A 23,902-nucleotide genomic window follows, 5' to 3' on the forward strand; every position below is an offset into this window, starting at 1 on the left:
ATTAAACATAAAACTCATCGTTCTCCAACTGATGAAAATTTAAACATCTTTTTTTGTTCCGTACGGGAACTCGTGAACTTGGCTGTAATCAGGAGAGTATTATTGTTTCAGTAGGATCTTTAGTCTTTGAAGCAGTATTCCCTTAGAGGGAATAATGTGATTCTCAACATAGGTATAAAAAGAATGTAGAAAGTTACCAAGGCTAACCTTTTGTTAGTGTTAATATGCAAACAAGTGCTGGGTAACCTACCCCCCCTTCACAACCCTCAAATAAACATAACCGCTCAACCCAAAGGTACTTGAGTGCCTTTAAATGTCACAGCTGTGGATGTGTGTGTTTATGCCAGGATTACAGCGTCTCAGACAGCAGTGGATGTCGAGCCAACGGATCCAGAGCTGCGCATCAAGCTGGTCACCAGCGATGATGATGACCCCTCCCCTTCCAGGGCCTCTGCTCCAATCAGGCCCTGCCGGTGCAAATTGAGGATGGAGTCGGCGATGATGCGGGCGGTTCTCTTCTGGTACCCCCCGGACGTCACCATGAGTATGGGGATGCCCCGTCGCCTCGCAGCCCTGAACAAAATCTCGTCTCTCTTCACGATGCCCTGGCAGAGAGGGACGAGAGGAGAGTTGGTCTGTCAGTCTACACAAGGCTTTGGGTGGTACGGTTGGGTGCATTTCAGCTTTTTCCCGGTTGTTTGATTTCCTGCAAACTGGCTGAACCATTTGTCATCATCATGACGTTGTGCTGGCAACTTTAAAAAGTAGTAGCCTACTGCTTGTTTTGCATTAGCAGTAAGCAATCTGTAATATCGTGTTTGTTTATTGGACTAATGGAGCCACTGGTGTCTTGTGCAATTATTACCGAGTGAAGGCAATCAAATCTCAGTAGAGGTTGGAGGGGGAGACGGCGCACGATGCGTTTGTTTACCAGAAGGTCCATGTGGTTTTTTCGGGGTGACGAGAACTACCAGTGTCCTCCAGCCATTGTATTGCAAGACCAGCAGCCCGTAACCTAAATGGCGAAAGCATGACACACCCTACTCTGCCACTGATTGGCTGGTACGTCCTTGGATTGGTTCGATATCTGCGTTTTGGCCATCGCCATCTTGGCTTTTTGCAACAAGTGAATGGAAGTGAACCTATTTGGAAAGTGGAGGCGAGACGGGTAGAGTAGACGTATACGTCTCTGGTTGCGACCTGTCTTTCCAGCCCGCTGTCAAGCATACTCCGTTTTATTGTTTATTTTACACTAAATTTATCCAAATTTACAAAATGAACCTGATAACCAGTAGAGAGAATATTAAAAACACTTCCGCATTGGCTTCACTTTAACCCGCCTGGTTAGATTAAGGCATTAGTGGATTGGTCTGGGTTAGGGTAAGTATATCAGGGTTAGCCAATCAGAAGCAGAGTAGGGCGGGTCACGCCTTCGCAATAAAGGGATTCGGAATATTGCGGCCCGTAGCGTTAGTGAGCTTGCGTGTCTTGGTTGCCACCTGCTGATTAAAGTGAACGGTTAGCCTCGATGTTAGCGACAACTTCGGCCCCGACTCACTTAAGGTGGGCGGACCTTTAAGGTGGACCAGCCATTCTCATTTTAGTGATGAACTGCTCCACCTAGTGGTAAAATTCAGTATACCGGTCCTGTGTTTTGGCTTAATATCAAACCGGTTTTAAAATGAGTACACCAGCCCAACCATGTTGAATAGCCAGTAGTTTGGCAAATTATCTGTCAACGCTCCCCTCCTCACCTGAGGCGACAGGGGAGGCCTGTTCATACATATCACCACTCCACTGTGGAGCAGCAAACCTCTCAGGAACGAAACAAACATCCTTGTTTGTCGAGGGATTGAAAGTGGGAACAGCTTGTGTCCAAAATCTCATTGATTATGGAGCAATTTGTAGCACACTGACGGATTTCTAACATTAATCGGCATGACAGAGACACATGTTCAATCATTTAAATAACAATTACTAAAGCGGCACAAGAGTTTTTTTTATTTTGTATTAAATTTCAGGGCATATACCAGCCCAAAATCACAAATGAGCTCTGCAACACACATCAGCGTATCATCCCCACTCTGCAGATCTGCCTCCAATTATTCTCTGGAATTTGCGGCATCACTGGCAGGGTTCATCTGCACACAGGATGTGGCTCATGCGGATGAGATTACATACATATCTGTATGTAATGACATCTCAAATGAAATGAACACAAATTCAAAAAAATGGTAGTTGTTTACAGAATAATTTTGCAATATATTTGCTGAATATTGACAGTTGTTCTCTCTCAACACTGCCAGTGTAATCACTTTGAAAGTTGATCGTGGATTTTGGAAAGTTGCAAGGACGCCAAGATGGAAAGTTCCCTCTCATTTTGTGACAGAGTTGGTGAAAGGGGAAGAGCTATTTTGGGCGTGCAGGGTTTCTGATGTTAGAGTCTCTTTTATTGTTTTTATAGACTATGTTACAGTAGGCGAGAAGCAAACTCCAACTCCCAAAGAGTGAGAGTGAGGAACATTCCAACTCAAGAAGAATGCAAAACTGTGAAGAAACCAGGGATGTCACTGACTTGCCTTAATAATTTAACAGATTCAAAACGTATGACCCTATAATGCAGAAGATGACGAGCTGTTGTGTTGATTTGTTGCAGTATGCGGCCTCGCCACTAGGCGGAGACTCTTACTTTTCAATGAAATGGAGATACAGGTGTGTTTGGCGACCGCCCGAAAGGGCCTCACAGACTGTAAAACAAAACGCACCACCCGCCCATCTGGGGGAGACAGAAGTCGCCGAGGCAGTCCTGGAGAGGAAGCATCACCTTGTTGTTTGGTGGCTGTTTGGTTCAGCTATCTGAGGCTCATGCTAATTTCCAACTAGCATCTCTAACGGCAGCAGCTGCTTGGTTCACGCAGGAGTGTCAAGACAGCAGGACACACACGCTTCCGAACAAAATGCACACAAAAGTGGTGAGCGACATACTCCTCTGCTCTGAGTGTAACGCGCTGTATAAAGTCGGAGTGACGGCATTTTTCGTCTGCAGGATTTGTGACCAACTGAGCAACTCTTTCCAGCAGCTGGGCTAACGTTAGCTTCGGTGCACTACACATCAGGTACACATCCATCACGTTGTTTAGGTGGGCAGTCAGGAGGCAGAAGATTGAACTAACCTGTTTTACACTCAATAAATGTACGGGTTATTTATCGTTCGAGGCTACAGCCATTTTGATTCAAAGTTAATTAAATGTCATCTGATGTCCTCTAATGCAGCTGTTTGCAGCGTGTAACACTGCAGGACACAACTGCCATACGGTTGTTGAATAGCGAAAGACGTCATTAGTTTGTGTATTTTAGTTTGTAATTCAAGTAACTTGGTGTTTACTCGATCTGTTTAACTCCTAATGTTGCCTACACTGATTTTGCGCCTAACATGTCAGTTCTTCAAAGCGTCTTCTAATAGTAAAACCTTTTTTTTTAAGTCTCACGACTATCGGTTGAATAAATTGTTTGACTTTAACATTCTGGGTGAAGTGTACTGGTGCAGCACCTGTGGTGATATGGAGAGTCCTCCCAGAGGGTCCCCGTCCAAGATGTCCGTCCCGGCGTTGTAGACGAGGATGTCGGGGCGGACCTCGTTCAGCGCCCCCTCTGTGTGGAGCTCTACTTTCTGGAGGTACTCAGAGTCCTCGGTGCCCCAGTCCAGCTCCACCTTCCTCTTTATGGCTCCTGGAGATACGGAGAAACAGAGACATCGCGAACACCTTCATATGTACGAAAGGCTCATAATAACTGCAATATTTCATGCATCAGGCAGAGTAAAGGCTTACAAAGCAAATTTCCGCGAGGTGAATTCTTATGTAATGTTCAGGCAGGTAATTGGGTTTCTCTATCTATAGAACGCCCAGCTGTGTAAATCTGCAGTAGCGCTTTATTAATTAATATGTGCATTTCCAATTATTAATGGCAAATGATGAAAAAGGTTAATTAGGAGACCAAATGTTTTAAAATTCAAACAGTAATAAGCTGCCAAAGCAGGAAAGAGCAACGCAATAGCATGTAAAGACGATTTCTGGGTAGTTTTTCCAAGAAGACTTGAAAGAAAATGAAAAAAGTGTCCAAAAAGTATAAGCTTTGGTCTTTGAAAAAGGAAATGTCCAAGTGTCTTGGAGGAAAAATATGAAGGAAAATGGAGTTTTAAACTATTTATTTTTTTATCTAAAACAAGCCAGGATGTACATTTTATGTCGCTTTGTTAAGGAGTAGAGACAATTATAAAATGTAATTAGTTGCAGAGAGGAAGATAGCCGAATGACAGGGGAGAATTTTCTAAACTGACATTTTGTCCCTCAGTGTTGTTAGAATCGGGGCGTAATCGTAACTTGTGGTTGCCGTCGGATCAGCTGTAATGTATTGACAGATTAGTGTGCATAAATGCTGTGATTATAGTGTTGTGACTATGCTGTTAGAGCTAAGGGTAGGGAAATCACAGCACAATTAAAATGGCACTGAGTGACATCTAGGGGCCGGACCTGGAGGAGTGGGCCGCCTCCACAACAACCTCAACCGCCGACCAGACATCAGGAGCAGTGTGGAGCTGATTTTGTACCAGACTACTTGACACCCCAAAATCAAAAATGTATATCCTTCCTTTTACCTGTAGTGCTATTCATCAACCTGGATTGTTTTGGTCACATCTCTGCAGTAGAGATGTCTGCCTTCTCTCTTAATGAATTGGATCGAGATAGCCTCCGGCTTGTGGTGCTCAAAGCGCTAAAAAAAAGCAATGTCTCTTTCCAGAAATCATGACTATTCTTTAAAATAATCCACAGACCTTGTGAGCAGTCAAGGAACAATTTTCTTTCTACTTTCTACGTGCATCTACTCGTAGACAAGAGTCTTAATTCTTTCTGAAGTCTGGTTGCATAGAAGTCTATGAGAAAATGCCTCTACTCACTTCATTGATGTTCTCAGTAAATGTCTCCTTCAATACAGCATGATGTTCATTTCGTAAATGATGGTCCAATTTAGGACGGCCTTTCTGTGGTTGACAGGTCACTGCCAATCACTGGAGCCGTATACAACAGTACGGTCACTCCTACGCAGTCAAAATATGGGAACTTCCATTTATTGGTTGCTAAAAGTCAAGATGGCGACGGCCTAATCACCGAACTCAAGGCTTCAAAGCTTCAGTCCACAAACCAATGGGTGACGTCACGATGACTACGTCTACATACAGTATATACAGTCTATGCTCGTGACAGAGCGAGATGTATACATTGATGCCCTCCTCCTCAGTTGAACTGTAACGTCAGCTAGCTAGCTAGCTTGTGCTAGCTGAGCTAGCTGTAGCGAGTGTAGATGCACGCTCCCTTCTGCGGGGTGATACAGTTGGCAGATGAATTATGGCTGAAAGAAAATAGTTCCGACATGAAACTCTGTGGATTATCTTGAGTAAACAGGTTGTAATTTCTGGAAAGAGACTTTGCTGTTGACTTTGAGCACCACAAGCCGTGTGTCCCTTTTTATATTGAGAAGGCAGACATCTCAACAGCAGATAGCCCCAACACTTACACCAAAACTATCTAGATTGATGATGTATTTTTGATATGGGCTGAACTGTCCTTTAAAACAGATACAATTTCTAGGAATACAAAGGTTAGATAATATAGAACAAAAAAACTCCCACACACTGTCTTGTACTTTGAAAGTAACCTGATGAAGGTCGATGTACGTTGCCACTAAATATCTCTTATTACAAGGGAAGAGATTTTTTTTCTTCTTCCTACCCGTGGTATTTTCCTTCGTACCCGTCGACGTCCTGGTGTGCAAAAGTTTGCTCTTTTTAGGAATACGAAGGTTAAAAAGCAAGTATGAGAAGAAACCTGACGGTTCGATCACTCACTCTTGGCATACCCGTCCCCAGGATATATGTTGCGATTATACACATCCATGATGTACACTCGCCCGTCGTCCAAGAAATCACGCTCGTGTCCGTTTCCCTGCGACAGAGCGGAAACACAGTCAGTAAAAGTAAAAAAAAAAAGACCAGTGATTTTCAACCGGTGTGCAGTGAGAGATCGCCAGGTTGCTGCGGGAAAATGTCCAATTTCACTTAATGGTCCCAAAAAATATTATTTAGATGCCGCATGCCATTGTTGAGCAAGCCCAGTACGAGTGATGGTAAGAAAAAAGTGTCCTGCCGACAAACATCAGTGGGAAAACTGCATGAGTGTCTGCACTGATGGAGCAGCAGCCATGGTTGGGCGCAACAAAGGCTTCGTGAGCAGAGTAAAAGCGAGACAACCAGATGTTGAGTGCTGTGCAAGGCTGGCCTACATGGTGGATATATTTCCGCACCTGAATGAACTGAACACACGGATGCAAGGCCGACATGAAAACCTGCTCACAAGCACGGACAAAATAAACTAAACTGAGACTGAGACAAGACTGTGGATTAAAGCTGAGCTTTGCTGATCTACCTTTGGACAGTTTTTGGTTGACAGTTGCCAAGGAGTTCCCCATTCTTGCAAACAGAGCAATTTCCACATTGCTCCCATTTTCCACAACCTATCTGTGTGAGATGAGCTTTTCAAGCATGGCTGCTATAAAAACTAAAAACAGAGAGACAGAGCAGTTGAAGAAGAGCTTTGTGTGCCTTTCTTCAGTTCCTGCCAGGATATCAGCTCTGTGTTTATCCAAGCAGGCCCAGGTTTCACACTGAGTAAGTGTCAACAAATTAAGAGACTTAAATTGTCATCATACATGCTGACTTTTGTAACTTTTTTGGTTGTTTGTGTGCCGCAAGCTTTTATTGTAAAAAATGTGCCGCGGCTCAAAAAAGGTTGAAAAACACTGGTCTAGTTGACTTTACACGTTCAAAAATACTTGTAAAAGAAGTCATAGCGACTCCATTATTCTCATCTCTTTTCCTCTTTTTGTCAAGTGTCTGCTGTCAGGAGGAGATTAGGCATTGTGCCATGTCTGTAGTATTATTGGATGAAAAGGAGGCTATATGGGACAAGCAGGACAATTTGGTGAGAGCTGAAGATCAAGCCCAAGTGGCAGTATAATATAAATGTGTACAGCGATTTGTACATTTGGGTGTGAATGCACACCTGAATAAATATTAATATTTTAGGTTAATATTTTGACTTTGACTTCACAGACCAGACAATGTTTTGCCTACGAAAAGCTTCCTGCGTATACAAATGTTAAAAATATCTGCATTCGTCTGTATTTATAAACATATTGTTAAATGTGTTCCATTTTGTTCATAGGATAATCTTTTTTGCTGGTTGCTGTTGTGTTCAGTCTTCAGTGGTAAGAACAGCAATCCAAGACATCTGACCTTGCAGGTGACATTACAAATTACTGCCATTTATGAAGGATTGGGATTGAAAAGTAATCAGGACAAAAATTCCTTTCAAAGTGTGTTTTCACTTCATGAAAGTTCATTATAATAATTAGGTCGCCTAAAATTACTTGTTCAGCATTCTGTTCCGACAGGTCTCTACAGCGTCTCTGTCAATGCTCCGGAGTTCAAATATGGTCACTCCAATTCCCTTTCAAGGATTATTTATTTTAAAAGAGTAATTTGACTGAATTTTTTCTTATATTTTCTTGGGATGCACTGTATACTAGTGCACAGAATGGTGTCCACAAGCTGTCCCACAAGGTCGGTACTTCCCTACACACTAACGGCTACACCCCAACTACTCATACATACGTTCGTTAAGTTGGCTTTTGGAGACTTCGAAAGGGGCACCAATGATAATGATCATCGTCGTGAACTTTTTTTGGGATATGGTATGGAGCCCTGTCTCCACTGGGCTCTGTAGGTCATTTTAAACGAATAAAGCGTATGTTTATGAATTTAAAGCAAATACTAAGCTAACATTATGTGGTCGAGTGATATAAATAGAAGTATTTACCTGAAGCATACGTCGGGGATGGCTGTTGCCAATTTCTCTGATTTTGGATCGGATTCTGAATTGTTTCCATCAGACTGCTGAACCACAGTATGTAGTAAAACCAAGACACCAGTATGTCTCTAGTCCATATAGAGAGTGTAGACCACTGGTATTGTGTTGGTTTTAGTGTACTGCATGGATGAACTAACAAATTCTTACTGCACTGAAGGCTCGTACCGGCTTACTCGAGACAATGACTAAATCAACACGCTCTGCTCCACCTCTAAGAGCCTGAGACTATAAATCAGCTCATATGCTGCCTGAGCTCCTGCTGCCTGCAGTCTTATTAGTCTTATCCTCTCCCCCACATACTGTACAATGAAATATTGTTGTTTACTGCCATTTGTTAACGTCAGCCAAACGCCTTCAAACAGGCTTTTCCCTCAGTTCTTTACCAAGTTCTAACATATCTTGGCTATTACATGATAGAACCATATATCAGTACTTAACAAAACATAATACAAAAATGGCAGGACTGGAGCATACCAAAACAATTTAACATTTTCTTTTTCAACTAAGAAAAACAGAAAGGATGTTTGTGCAAAAACAATTTCATTACCAGATGACCAGCGAGTGATGATCAACAGCTTCTAAATTCTACACTATACTTTGATGGCAATTTATTAATCACCCTTCATTCTTTTACACATATATATGCTAACAGATGATAGGAGTGCAAAAAAGCATTCATACTTACCGTTTTTAATTTTCGGATAACTTTTCAGACTGTAGTTTGTTCATTTGTTGGAGTGGATTTCAACATATTGTGGAGGGTTTAAGTATTTTAACATCATTAAAAGGGTGCACAGGACTGGATTGATCAAGCCCAACCTGAGCCAGGGGGGCTGTCCATGGCCCCCTTCTTCTCCGCCTCGTGTCCCACGTTTTTTTCTACAGATTTTCTTCTTCTGCTGTTCTCAAATGCAGAGTATATTCAGCGCCCTGCCCAGGGATTATATGGGAACATAGCAATACCATAAAGATGATCCTTGTGGCTCTGGACCATCGTAACAGGTCTGGCCTCAGGGTTGTACGGACAATGTCCTGTGGGAAGGTGAGACGTGTGAGGTCCGCTCTTACTTTGATTTCTGGGCGGCCTTCTCCCTGCTCCTAACAAAGTTGTTGAGCTGCTGTCTTTGTTGGATCTTCTTGCATTTCCCTGCACCTTATCACAGAAATTACAATAGCGTTGTTAGAACTGTGCCATGGTTGCAGCGGTATCTTCCATTGGTCAGTGGCCTCCTGCAAGACAGAATAAAGTATGTTCCAGGGTTCCACATTGCTTGCAGCCTCAATCCTCCTTCAGCCCCCATGTGACTGGATTTGTGGCTTTTGGAACGTTACAGACGCTGTGAGGAAGGAATCTTGTTCTGCTGGTCACCACTAGTGAAGTGATCTACTTTCCTCCCCACTGTGTCCATTAACTTTGCGGTCTCCTTCCAACATACCTTCCCTGATCTTCTCTTCTCGGCCATGTGTTGGATTTCTGAATGAATCAACTCTCTCCTCTCCCTTGGTTTAGCCTTTCCCCAGCTTGGCTACTGCAGCCCCCACAACGTCCTTGTGTGGTAACCTGGACTCTCACTGCCTCTCACTGCTGTCCACTTCATTCCTGTGTGGACCTCTATCCCAGCAGTGCTGACCTTGACGTCCTTCCAGTCACGCAGAAGTAGCTCTTGCCTCGCTTTGGTTACCTGGGCGACCCTAAATTGCACCCGTAGCTGCGCCTACGGTGTATGAATGGTTGATAATCTGATGTGGCATCTTGCATGGTAGCTCCTCTCGTGAATGGGTGAATAAAGACATGTCGTGTTGAAGCGCTTTGAGTGGTCGGAAGGCTAGAAAGGCGCTATACAAGTATGGGTCCATTTACCTTAAATTACTCGACTGGGTAATTTCTCTGGGATTTTTTGGATCGGATCGTGAGTTGGCGCTTAGTCCCTGAGCTATAGGACAAACGCTATTGAAGCTTTTTGGGATCCATCGCCCTCCATCTTCTTCAGTGCCCACTGATGTTCCTCTCCATTGCCTTCACTGTTGTCATGGGAGACTCTGAAACCAGGATTAGTCTTGGCAAAAAAACCTGCAGGTATATCCAGGTTTTGCATTTCCCCAAGAGCCCTCTTTTGGTACACCTTTTTCATCCAGTCATACATTCCAATCTCTGCCAGTTCCGCTGCCTTTTTCATTCTCACTGTACACTTGATGCTGTTGTCAAACCAACTCCCAAAGCGCTTCACTGGTTTACCAACAATGTTGGGATATCCTCTCCCCTGTCATCTCAGAATATCGTTTTTCCATATATCGGTGACAGATGAAAGGAAAACATTAAGGGCTCTATTTCCGTGTTGGCAAACTGGTGTTCTGAGGTTATTTCCTCGTCTGCGCTGTTTTGGTATCATGGTGACTCCTCGTGTGCCACAATGGGGGAAGAAGCGAGGTAGAGTATGAGGCAATGCCAATCCAGTGGAGCACTGCAATTTTGGTGCCAATAATGAGCATGCCTCCTCAGAGCAGTTCGACAGCTCAATGCACGCATGTTCTGTTACATCTTTGTCACTTTATTTGGTGAAGGCTCATCCTGTAAATCTCCTTGTAATCACATAAAACCCATTATTCATGTTGTTCATCTGTTCTTAAACAGTTAGGATAGAATAAAAAAGATTGAGTGATTTTCACCAGCCCTGTCATCCAAGACGGTGAGTAGCATACACTGAATGGCTTTAAAAAAGGAAATTTAACATCTTTTATGTGGACATCCAATCAGTGCTGGTGGTAAATGTAGTCATTTCTCAGGCCACGCTATATTGACAAAGAAAGCAAAGTTCTCCAGCTCTCGGAGCTGTGCCAGCAGCGCCGACATGTACCAGGATGCATTGCACACACCCGGCTACAACATAGCGCGTCCGGTTGCGGCAATAGAGGAAAACTCTCCACAGGAGTCTCAAACTGTCCGTCACGGTGACAGTTTGAACACACAGACTGACACAAAATAACTGAATTTACCGTGTAATAATTGAGAAGGAGGATGAAGGATCTCATCAACTGTTTTGGTGTCAAGATAAGCCTTCAAACTCATGGGACCTATCTATGAACCATTCAATATCATGTTTTATTGGCCCCCCGTGCCGGGAACTACACGCCACTACCAATGCATCGCTACACTGTTTTCTATGGAGCGACCTGCTATCGTTATGATTCTCCACTGATTATTCATCCTTACATTAACTGGACAGAATTTCAGAAATAGTTTTTGATATCTACCACCCTAGAATGGACCACAGAAGTGAGGTCCATACAAGAACAGGTAAAGTAGTAGTATTGATATTTGTGTTGATGGAGAGGTCAACTATCACTGTTTGTCTTTATTTAGGTGAGGGGTAACATGTTCTGTCACGGTGGAGATACAAATGTATTTGACTAAAATTCTCCTCTGGGTGCCTTATCACACACTCACTGTACACACTGCTCACAACAGACAGACAGGGATATGCCTTCACGGCAGGGCTCCCAGCTTAGCTTGTCATAAGTTTAACCAAAATATGTATCATTATTGTTTTGTTGCTGACTGGTTGAATAAGCAACACAGCTGTCTGGGCCATAATCTTAATTCATATGAGGACAAGAGAACTTTAAGTGTTATGTTTCGGGGCTGTAATTCGGATTTAACTGCATAGACCCAATATTTCTGTCGTGTCCAATTATTTGCTGAGAGGGGCACTTCAGGCCCATCTCTATGCAGATTTGCTCTTTGTTCCTCATGAATTATTTACTCTGCATCTGTATTGATCCCCTGCTTGTGTCAATACGTAAAGGTACATCATTACCAATGAGTCATAGCTCAAAATGAATACAGCTGTATACCTGGAATACTGACATTGATCTCGGGAAACTTGAGACTTCATCAAAGGGTGTGTTCACATCATGGACATGAGTACCCTGGTTATGAGCCTTATCCTGGTTTAGATCTGATGCAGTCCCAGAGGCTTTCTGCTAATGCAACCCTCATCCCATTCTTTAAATCCAACTTGAGTTATAACAACCAGCAAAAACATACTTTGTGACAATTCACAATTCATAGTGTACAGTTGCTATTGGACGAAATGCTCAATTTAAGTTTCATCTTTAATCCAGGCCATGAAAAAAAAAATGATTGCCTTGAATGGCAATACAGTTACAAAACCTGAGAATTGATTCTTAAATGAAAAGAACTGGAACTAAAACAGAAGTTACAAACCTCATCGAAGCTCTCAGTAAATCATCTGCGCTGTAGAGAAAGTCCCAATTTCACAGAGAGTCAAGGAAAGGACAATGATGACATTTTAAGATCCTCAACCGGTGGCAAAAAGGGTGAAACGCTTTGTTTTGTATTTTTAGTTCTATCTTTTTATATTGTAACACAGCTCAGGATTATTTTGATAAAGATTTCCATTTTTGTGAAAGGTTTTAATTCATTTCAGAAATGTCAAGAACAATTGAATTGATCATTGGTAAAACAGGGAATTTATCAAGACATCTTGTATTACTTAAAGTTAATGGGAGATAGTCCCATTTGTCAATAAGACTGTGTCCAATCATGCATGAATGATGATACAATGTAATGGATCTACTGGCTGTACCAAAAAATGAATTAAATAGCAAAAGTGGTACTGCAGCCCCTTTTTGAAAAGCACATCAGTGTAAACAAGCCCAGACATACAAGTAGCTGACATTACTGCAGATACCCCAGGGATCGTCCAATATTATCAAAAGCTGGCAAGCACTTAGCTTGGCCAGCGGAGGTCTTTTCAGATACATTCCATTGAATATGACAGTAAAGGCCAATTTGGCCCGCAAGGGAGCCTCATTGATTCGTGCGGTTGTAAAAAAAAAAGGGGGGGTTAGGTTATCTTTTCATCAATGTCAGCTCCTAAGCAGCGATGCACATTGACACAGAGAGAAAGAGGCAATGGTATCGGCCCACCTGATGAGCATCCAGATCGATGATGGTAGCCCTTGAGATGCCTTCCACTCTCTCGAACAGAAACTGAAAGACGAATGAGAAAATGTCTGCCTTCTCTTTGAAAATGACATACTCACAGCTCAGATTCTTCTAAAGGGAATCCAAAGTAAAACCCAAACCTTAAATGTTAAATTACTTTTGTGCAGACATGTTTACAATAACCTGGTGAAGCTCACATCAATCCATTGGTTACTTTTATTGAATGGAACTCTTCAATAGCTGCATTCAAACACTTGGCTCTTTTTGGTCTATTCTAGTAAGTGAGACGAAGCCCACAGGAACAGTTATGGCCTGTGAGGCCATTTTGGCATAGCGACCAAAGTCAGAATCATGTGACATCCACTGGCCAAATGTGTTTCCCCTGTATATCATCATTAAGGATACAGCTGTTAAAAATGACTTTGATGTGTGTTGTGCATAAAATATAGAATATTAGCCTGGCACACCACTTGTTAATGTTACACTTGACCAAGCCAGCGAATAAAATCAAGAAGGAGGCGGGCTTTACTTCTTCACCACTGCTTCTTGTTTTAAAGCCGGTAGATGTGGTTGGAACGGACATTGATATTTTAATGACAATGAACTAAATAATTGTTCAACCTCCTCCTCATTCAACAGCAAGGCGTGTGTTTAAACCATGTGAGTGTGTTTTGCTCAGCAACCGCTGCTTAGTTCTACCGCTAGCAGTACACAAACCATGACCTCAACGTTTCTTAATAGTTCAGTTTCAATTAATAAAAAACTGAAATCTCAAGTACCGCACTAATTTACCTCCTGGCTGTGTCCTGTTCAGATCAAGTTAACTACGGTTGATAAAGTCATGTAGCTCCGGGTATCTAGCCACAGTCACAACACTGTAAATACAGAACTCGAGGCGTTCGAGGCGCTCCTGTGAAATATGTGAGGCGTGTAGAGCGGAAAAAAACAACTTACAAAACTCACTAAAAACAATTCCAAAAAGCTGCCCCATGCTACCAAAACGTGCTCTGCCTGATCAGATAATGTGACGCTATCTCTTAAGTTTGCTACCATTACCCGCCATAAGCTACGTGTCATACCAGACCAAGTAAGGCTGGAGCAGCATAACTCTATTGAGTGTATCTTTTATATAAAAGAAAGACTGTTATTTCTTCTTTCAACAGTAACTTTGTCTCACTAAATTCAAATAAGACCTCTAATCGGACATGTAGCCACTAGCCAGTGTTTGAGTGAAGGCTTCCAATGAGATACGACGGGCATCAGTCTTACCTTGATGGCCAGAGTGATGTCGGCGTAGGCACAGAAGCCCCCTCCTCTGTCGCTGGAGCAGTGGTGGAAGCCTCCTCCTGGGAAACAGGAAATCCAGCGGCTCAATGTCAGGGCCATTAGACGAGCCGAGCAGGTCAGTGCACATCTAAAAGGAGTCTATTATTCCAAAACGACCGTAATTGGTCCCAGGGCTGTTATTGAGTTTATTGCGGCTTATGAAAATTGCCGCTGTTCCCCAATGGTACGACAATGGGTGTATTCACAGCAGAATGGCGCCGCTCAAATGAGACTAAAAAGCTTGAAGAGAGGCGATGTTCAGAGCAGAGATGGGGGGGGATACAATATTGGGATGATAACCATTCATTCAGGTTAAGAGTTATACTCCCCTCTGCCCTGCTATGCTCATGTTCATTAAACCAGAGGAAAGAGTAGAATACTAATAAAGGCCGGGAAGGCAACGGGTGAAGTATGATTACCATTCATTGGCTGGCCTCTATAAACAGCCTCAACCTCTACGTCCTCGCAGTGTTGAGGCACACAATATGCAGATGTCAGACACATTTGAATAGCCTTTTTATATCTTTATAGTTTATTTATGCAGACCAATCCCCCGCCCCATGATTCATCAACAGAAGGTGTGAAGAAGCTGAGTAAGCAGGAGGTGCAAAGGAAAAGTCTGATGCAGCTATTTTTTGTTCCCCTGCTTGGCACAAATAACAAAAGGATGACCTTTTTTTTCTTTCTTTTTTTTAGCTAAAGACCTCCTACTCGATCAGCCCGGCCACTGATGGCAGTGGGAAATGTGGTTTAACTGTTCTCAAACTCAAGAGTGAAATTTGGTGACGCAGCAGGATCTGGAAGAAAAGGTTGCAACCTTTATATTTAATGTATCATCAAAGTGTTCACTAACAACGGCAGTGTTCATGCTGGCCGTGGTCACGAAACATATAAAACTTCAATGTGGAACACGTTCTAATGTTCAAATAAAACATCACTTCTTCATGATGTGGTATATGCGTATAAAAAGAGAACAGCGTATTGTATAGAGTGAAAAAACGTACTCTGACAGTAAAATATTGGAGTTAAATATACAGTATACCGGTTTGAGTCCAGAGGGATTGGTCCATTTATGTATTAAGCGTGTCTGTATAGAAACTCACTTACCTATATTTATAGCCCATCCTCGGTCGACAGCCAGTTTTCCTGCCTTTGGAAGACGTAATATTTCAGTTAAATTCTACTTATCTCTTGATTTATTCCCTCAGTAAACATTGTAAACATGAGTTTATGATCTCAATCTCTAGTTTCAAGTCTCCTAAATTACAGTAGTAAATTATTTTACATTCAGACTCAAATAGACCATAAAGCAAGCACTTTAGGGTGGGGCTAGAATGTGATTGACAGGTCTCTACGACCTTTTCCAGTCTGAGAGTTCTCCCTATTTTCCCATGAGAACTTTCACCCTTTCATAGTGTGTTTTCACTTCATAATTGGAACATTTGTCACCAAAAAATGTCTTGTTCAGCATTCTGTTCCACCCTGTCGCGTCACTTAAGGTTTGAAAAACCAAGATGGCGACGGGCAAAAAATTACAAACTTGGCTTCAAACCGGCCGTCAACAAACCAATGTGTGACATTATGTACAATCTATGGTAAAGTATTAGCAGTTGAATCAGGCTCCTGAGATTGTATTGTCAACTATTCCAACTCACCCCCAATGAACATGTACAATCTAAAGTTATTTTACTGCGCAGATTTGGGGACAATAAAGCGAAGTTAGCTGAATATACATTAATGTAAGTGGAGATGCTGGAGCACACAATTACGGTAGAATAACAGTATATGGTAACTTTTCTAACTTCTCTCGCAGGAGAAAAGAAAGACAGGCGGTGTTTGTTTCACAGGTTGATCCGCCCTAATTCTAATGTGCATGGCTAAGTATGAGGAAGGGGTCATTTTTGGCCGTGTTGACCCCTTGCTCATCCTCTTTAGAGACCACTGAAGCTTATCAGCTACACCTCACAAAAAAAAGGCAATCTTGGGAATTGCACAGCCAAAATGTAATCAGATATGGTGTTTTTTTCTTTTTTCTTCTTCGCAAATCGAAATGCTGTTACATGCAGCAGCTTATTGCACAGGGGGATAACAAAAATGGGGTGATGTATTCAGTGTGTATGGGATGCCTGGGGGGAGGGGGATTTAACACACTTGAGCATGTATGGCACCCTCACAGCCATGGCTCTCAGCTTAAGCAGGGACGGCACCAGGAATATTTTACATTAGCCCTCTAATTACATCCACATGACTCCATCAACCGTCTCTGGGGTGAAAAGACCTTTGGATATCATTTTAAATACATCAAATATCAGGACAAAATATCATACAATGTGCCTTATTAACATAACACTGATGAGCCGGTGCATATTCAAGTCGTGTAGCTGTGCGTCTATCACATTAGCTTCTGTCTATTTTACTTGTTCCTTATTCCTGCTTTTTGCATAACGAGATTTGCAGAGAAGGCTCTTAGTTTTCCGTCGCGCTTCGCTGAAAACAAAGAAAACCGCACAAAGAGGACAAGATGAGTCAGAAACTAACCCTCGGCAAATACTCGACCCATTCAGATCATTTGAGGGATCACATTAGAAGAGGGGCTGGGATCGAGACAACACGATCACTTTCTATCGGAGATAAACTCAAGCATGCTAAAATGTTCATTTGCTACTATTTTGCACAATAACAGGGATCAAACCCACTACAGCTGCAATTCCACTTTATTTTTGAAGTCGCTTTTCCGTCACTGGGAAACACTCAAAATCTCTCCTTTACCACTTTTGAAAACCCAACCAATACCTGCCACATTTATAAAAAAAAAAACACCTTTGTTTCCTCACATCCACCCATCCTTCTGATTTGCGTTAGGATCATATCATACCCAGTCTCAGCAGCAATCTTGGAAGGTCTTGGTTCTATTTGTTCATTTCTCATCACAATATGTGGTTGTGAAGTTTCAACAAAAGGAACAATTTACAGTTTTTTTGAATGTAAGTCATTCCCCCCTTCACAGGTGTTCACTTCACACACACTGGCTGGGCAAAACTTTTTATTCCCCTTAACTTTGTAACATTTGCATAAAAACATCAGATTAAATTCAAATACAAAGCGTGAAGGGGATGTTGAGTTTCTGAAGGTTGACTGAACAAGGTGAATGTCTCCCGCAACGTATCTAGGACTAAATGTCATCTCTAGATACAAGCAACATATTAAATTGTGCCCGTCTAAGAACGTTTTTTCATTAAGAATAAGGCAGTGTATGGTGGGCAGCAGCCTATGAAGCTCTACACTTCACTACAAGCAGAGTGAACCATGTGCTGGACTGATTACGCCCAGCGCTAACAGCAAATTGAGCTACGTACAATCTTTGCTGTACATCTCTGCAATCAGTCGCTGCTACACCGGTAGACAGCTTGGTGAGGTTTGGTTTGGAGTTTGGTTTAGGCTAGCGAGGTGGTTGCTTGCATACATCGCCTTTTGGTTTTTGAGTTAGAAAGAAGTGTGTTTTCCAAAGCTTTAGAACACGTTGGTTGCGTATATCACCGGCTGTAAGATGACTCACTTTCTTTGTTTTGGAAGGTGTGTTTGTCGAACAGCTAACGGAATCAGTACACACACTGCTGTAACTATCCGCAACTCAGCCGCTGCAAAGTGGATACACAGCTGGATTTTGTCTTTGGCAAGAATGTATGAAATGTACTTCTATCCAAATATCTTCATTCATTTACACTTGCTTTTTTGATTGGGAATGAAGTGCGGTTTGCCATGAAGGTCATTGGTGTCTAGACCAGGGTTAGCCAAGTCGAGGTTGTATTCCATCACACAAAGCAGCAGTGATCGATTACAACAGGGAAGTTAAAGAGTATGAGGAGATATAGAGTTATAGTTCTTCTCTAAATATTTAAGAAATTCATATTCGTAGGAAACCATCTCATTTTATGATGCTGTGTGGGTGCTGGAAGCTGCACATGTGATCTTTGATGACCGTGCAGAAGCTTGTATTATGTGACGAAGGTAACAGACTATCTTGGATCACATCTGCATTTGATAGTGGTACACTACAGAACATCATCTCTATGTCTTCCTATGACACATGAGGGCGAAGAGAAGGACGATGGGTTGAAATATGTTTATATTACGAGCTGCAGACATGGAGAGACATTAGGAGGAAATTAAACCTACCATTATTGTTCCTCCAGTCTGTGTCCGCAAAGGCCTCAACACTTTCCGCTGCACCAGGAAATTAGGCAGACACATCAGAGGTGGGATTTCTGTGATCGTTGCCACCGCCAGAGACCACTGGAAAAGAAAAAGAATTCGACACAGTTTATACATAGACCTTTTTGCGTCTGTGCTATGACTCCATTGTCAGGAACAACAAAACCACACATGGACCTCGGTTGACTGAAAAGCCCAGAGAGCCCAAGAGAGGGTTTCAATGTGTGCCCACCAGGGTTTGGATATAAAAGATGTACCCGAGCCCACTAAAGAAAGACTCAACAATGCTGCCGGTGGGCTTAGTCTTGAGCCTCGACTCTCACATGAAAACAGGACGGCACAGAAGAATGCTAATTCACCACACAATACAGAACAGGTACCTCTCTTGAGCCCTCCAAGATATATTCACGCCTCCTGCAGCAGACACTACTTTATGAGATATTTACAACCACATCACAGTATTTCTATATCACTGACTGTGTGAATGGAGTCCCAAATCCACTCAAAAATGTAGCATCCTGATCAACTCATAGAGCTGATCAATTAAAAAGCTACAGTGTGTAACATATGGCAGCGAGTACTAAAGTGGCTGATCCGAAAAACAGGCCCGTCTCTAGAGCCAGTGTTTGGTTTGTCCGTTCTGGGCTACTGTAGAAACATGGTGGACTTCGTAAAGAGGACCCGATCCCTTTGCAGTTATAAACGGATCATTCTAAGCCAACAAAAACACAACGATTCTTAATTTCCGTTGATTACACGCTTAAGAAAACACACCAATTAGTATTATATTCCAAATGGACCAATAGATGCTCCTAAAGGCTACACGCTGTTCCTTTAAAGTGCAAAGGTTCTCGTTGACTCAAATGACCCAGAGAGGTACCCGTCTGAATATGCTTGACATGATTGATTTGAATGAGGACTAACTCCCTTTTGGGATAGTCCGTTGCATTTTTGATGAGAACTCTCTGCTCTGTTATGCATTGCAACATACAAGGGGGGAAAATGTCAAATAGAGGAAACTTTCAGCAGAGAAAATCACAGACAACAAACTCTTTAAATCACATCGATGCCATAACATACAATAACATGTATTTTTAATAACAAATCAATTTGAAAATCCAGATTGATTTAAACCTTTAATCTGTTGAGGTAGCGTTTGGTATGAACCACCAGCAGATCTTCTTCAGTCGCCTCTCGGGCTTCCACGATGTTCCCGTCGGTGACGAACTGCTCCTCTGAGACAAAGGCATTGTTTGATCAGGAGTCAAGTAGGTAGAGTCGGAGTGGTTACAACTTTTGCGCAAAACAATTTTCAGAACGCTAATGTTGCAAATTGAGAGAGGTTGGAAGCCAGGGGACCCAGCGGAAACCCTAACACGGGGAGAACATGCACACAGCCATATTGGAATTAATGGGACTTGTACGTCACTCTAGATCGACTTTCGTCACAATTCTACGCTGCGAAGCCATTCACGTCACGTGGCTCTTACTGCGCATACACGCCACAAAAATCCATCCTTAAAAATGTGTCTTGCTTGTTGTGCTCATGCTAGTTCCGCGCTAACTTTCGCTAGCGCTCCGCTAACTTCCGCTAGCTCTCCACTAGCTCCCCGACAACCACCAAAGGTAGGGACCAGCCCCGGCTCTACACCCGACTTGGACAGAGGGGACTCTGACAGTAGCAGCAGCAGCGGCCATTAGCAGCAGCAGCGGGGAGCTAGTAGCAGCGCTAGCTAGCGCTGCTCCTAGCTTGCTACAGCGGGACACTGACAGGAGTTAGCGGCGTATAACCCGACTTTTACAGTAGTTAGTTAGCGTACTTACAAACATTATAATAAATGTACCTATTTATTTGTATTATTTTGTTTATTTATTCGACTCTCCTCTTCCCCCCCTATGGTCACAGTTTTTCATCTATGAATGTAGGACACACTTACATTTACAATACTCCCACAAACAGAAATCGGATCCACATTTAAACCATAACATCGGTTTCACGTGGCTTGTGTTGATGTCTGTATATTTTGTCACACGTTTGTTCTTTCTAATCTGTATGTCACAATAACAATTTTATTTCCATTACACCAGGGGGCACTGAAATGTATATTGTCAACTGTGAAATGTCCTGCAAATAGCCACATTTAAGGAATCCTTATAAAATATTACAAAAATAAAAATATATAAATAGGCCAATATACTAAATACAGAGTTTTTAAATTATTGAGCAACAAGCATATATGAAAGCAGAACAAGCACTGATTAAACATTGGTCCTACGATTAGGGCTGGATGACAGGTCAATTTAATTACACATCACTATTTACATATTGGCGTAATAACAGAATTCACAGATTGAAATCTTGTGATTCAAGTATTTTGTCTAAATGAATGATGATGCATTTAATAACAACAAACTGTCACACAATCTCACTGCAAACATTACTTGAGAGCAGTTTCTGGCATTTTATGCCATTTTATGTCAATTCGAAATACAGAACAAACCATTTGGATGAATGTACATGGATGAAGAGTTTGTATATTGGTGTTTATTGTACACCAGTAAAAACTGGGTGGACAGACGCTCTCTCTCTGGTTACCTTTCAAGAAGTGAATGACTTTCCCCCACTTCCCCGCATCAAACGGATGGAGCTTTTCAATGCCCATGAAGGTGATGTTGTAGTCTGGGTGGTACACAATGGGAAGGCATGTCTGAGGGATGCTGGCGTGCAGTTCAGTGCGGTGGGAGCTGCAAATACAACGTCAAAGAAAATAAATACATGCCGCCTCACACTTTACATGGAGTGATTTCCCCTGTGGCTTAATAAGCATTCTTGGAACTGTCACACTGTGTGTTTGTGCTGCTCACCTCCCTTTCCCGTCATCATCTGCTTTGTGGGCCATGCTTTTCAGGCATTGCTACTGTCATCTGGTGAGGAAGGTACAACAACAACAAAGATTCATGCACATGTAACTACTGTAAATATTCACCGCAACTCTCAGGACACTGCTAATTGTTTAGAAATAAGATGTTTTAATGATTTAATTCAGCAACTTTTTGCATTCCACAACGCCACTGCACAAGCAAGAATAGGGGGACAGTAAACTATCATGAATACAAGAGTCCAATATCTCGCGCATGCGCAGCTGGCATGTGTACGTTTTCACAGACGCAACTGCACAAGGAAGCGTGTGAACTGACACACACAAACACACACAACCTCCGAACGTGTGTTGTGATTTGTCCCGGGACATTTCAGCGTCAAAGACAGACGCGTCGCCACGGCTAATGTTTGAGACGGTCTGCAACTGTTTTAGAGGACAGAAACGAGCCACTACCGACGTGTCTCACCTGTCACTGAGTGTGGAATATCGCTGGTTACCGAGCAGCTGCAGGAGATTAATATAGTGAGCAGAGACGGTCAGTTATTGTCCTTCCCGACACGCTAAACGCTCGGGTGGCTTGTCGCTAGCAGGCTGACAGAAAGAAAACGTTTTTTGTTTTTTTCTTGGTGTTTCTCTCACAGTATCCGCGAGCGTTCCGCGCTGCTCCGCTGCTGCGTAGGAGACGTACGTAGAATGCGCGCGAGCTGCGTCCCCTTTACGCCGCTGCCGCACACGCACATTTAAAGCGGAAGGAACTGCGGCATTATCAAAGGTTACCTCCTACCCGTCCACTCAGAACCACTTTTCCTTGAATGGAAAACCTCATGAATGTCAAGGAAAGATACGAAGGAGAATGCATGAGGTGTTAGAAAAAGACAACTGGCGCTTTTTAGTCCGACTACAATTTCATTAAACTACGTAAATCCCTGACGTAGGTCTGCCATGGCGAAACTACAACGAAGAAGGACTACAAAAAGCGCAAGTGAAACGTGACACCATGAAGTGTATTATTCTGTTGCATGCAGGCTGTATAAAGAGCTTCTTCATGCACTCATGTAATATATATGAAACCGTTCAATATCAATATTTCCTTTGAGCATTAATGTAGATTGCACTGTTATATTTAGCTTATGAAAAGTGTAATGATCATGTGCTAGCTTGCTTTTTTACTGGTGCTTCTTGTTATTGAGATGTTATGTTGTTTGTTCATTGACATTTTGCTATATTTACTGTTATATTTTTTACTGATTTGTTACATGTTAGTAAATAAAAACATATATAATGAAACAACATGCTTGTCTATCTATTAATATTCATCAACATGAATTCCATTGGTTTGCAACTGTATATGTAGCATGATAATTAAACCTGTCCAGGAGAAACATATGGTTTGTTTTCATGGACGGCCGAATGGTTCGTCACTTTAAATGTTGCCACCGCAAGGAATTGTGGGGCGGCGTTATCTTCTTGCCTTTGGTAAAGGACAGTCCAGTGTTTCCTATGCTGAAGGAGCTAAGAAAGGAAGCACAACTCAAACAGCTCCTATCATGATGGCCGCCACTTAGATACTGTACTTCCGGTTCATTTCACCCTGTTAGGAACCTTCCGAAGCAGCCACAGCATATATATCCTTTGGAGTGAAAACACACACTTTAATTTGAATAAAACCAAGAACAACAAACCATGAAAGAATACATAAATGAACATCAAATTTAGTACAGCCATATAGTGAAAAATAGTCTACCTAACCACTAGCTGCCTTCTGGACTTCTGTGAAGAAAAGCCATTGATCAGGGCGTCAAAGTTCGACTCCCGGATGAGATCCGAATCAATAACTAACCATGAGTGGCAGCATGTCGACACACTTTAAGGATGTCACTCTGTGTTCATTTTGGATCCTTTGAAAGACCGTTCTCCCTCACAGTTGTTGACAGGAAGCGTCGGTAGCAGTAACAAGCATGTAATTAATAATAAATAATACATTATTACTATACATTTATAGTACACACTTTATTAATTATTTTAGATTCTATTTTGAATCCCTAAAAAAAACTTGACTCATCTCATACTATTTTGATTAGGTTTTCTGAAGTCTATACTTGCTGATTATGAAATCTTTCTTATTTTCCTATGTCTTTAACTCTACTTTTACTTCAGTTTGATTTCCACAAATTGTTTGTGAGTGAAGCGTACACAAAAAATATAGATGCTTTTAAACTTAAATCAGATCCAGTGATTAAAGCATCCAGCGCCTAATAAGGAAAAGTAATGATAATAAGTAAGTACATTTTAAATTGTAAGTCCAGAAGATTTAACAGCTAAATATACTCTGATAAGCAAGTTATACTTTATGAACATAGCAGGCAGCACTGTAGCATAGTTCAGCTTCTGATTAAAACAAAAGCAACAAAACAAACTGTCACAACAAGCAGCTGTGCGGATAAAATATGGAGGCCACTACTGCAGCTTTCATTTTTCGGTCAGTGTCACTGGTTGATTATGCAGGGGTGCTGAAACGGAATTACAAT

At 42.1% G+C, this 23,902-nt stretch overlaps 1 protein-coding gene across 1 annotated transcript; it reads right to left on the minus strand.

Annotated features, from left to right (window-relative positions):
• Positions 1–359: 359 nt before the first annotated feature.
• Positions 360–21,420, minus strand: hdac11 (histone deacetylase 11; the record flags this gene model as incomplete). The annotated part of the gene is made up of 10 exons (XM_079217758.1): positions 21,358–21,420; positions 21,089–21,237; positions 19,627–19,727; positions 18,457–18,573; positions 15,388–15,430; positions 14,224–14,300; positions 12,937–12,999; positions 5,906–6,002; positions 3,551–3,729; positions 360–605 (listed from the first exon to the last, which is right to left on the minus strand). Exons 1-10 carry the CDS (start codon positions 21,390–21,392, stop codon positions 360–362), a joined length of 1,107 nt encoding a protein of 368 aa, XP_079073884.1. The 5' UTR covers positions 21,393–21,420.
• Between the last annotated feature and the right edge of the window lie 2,482 nt (positions 21,421–23,902).

This window comes from Taurulus bubalis (assembly GCF_910589615.1).
Source record: "Taurulus bubalis genome assembly, chromosome: 5".
NCBI classification, from domain to species: domain Eukaryota; kingdom Metazoa; phylum Chordata; class Actinopteri; order Perciformes; family Cottidae; genus Taurulus; species Taurulus bubalis.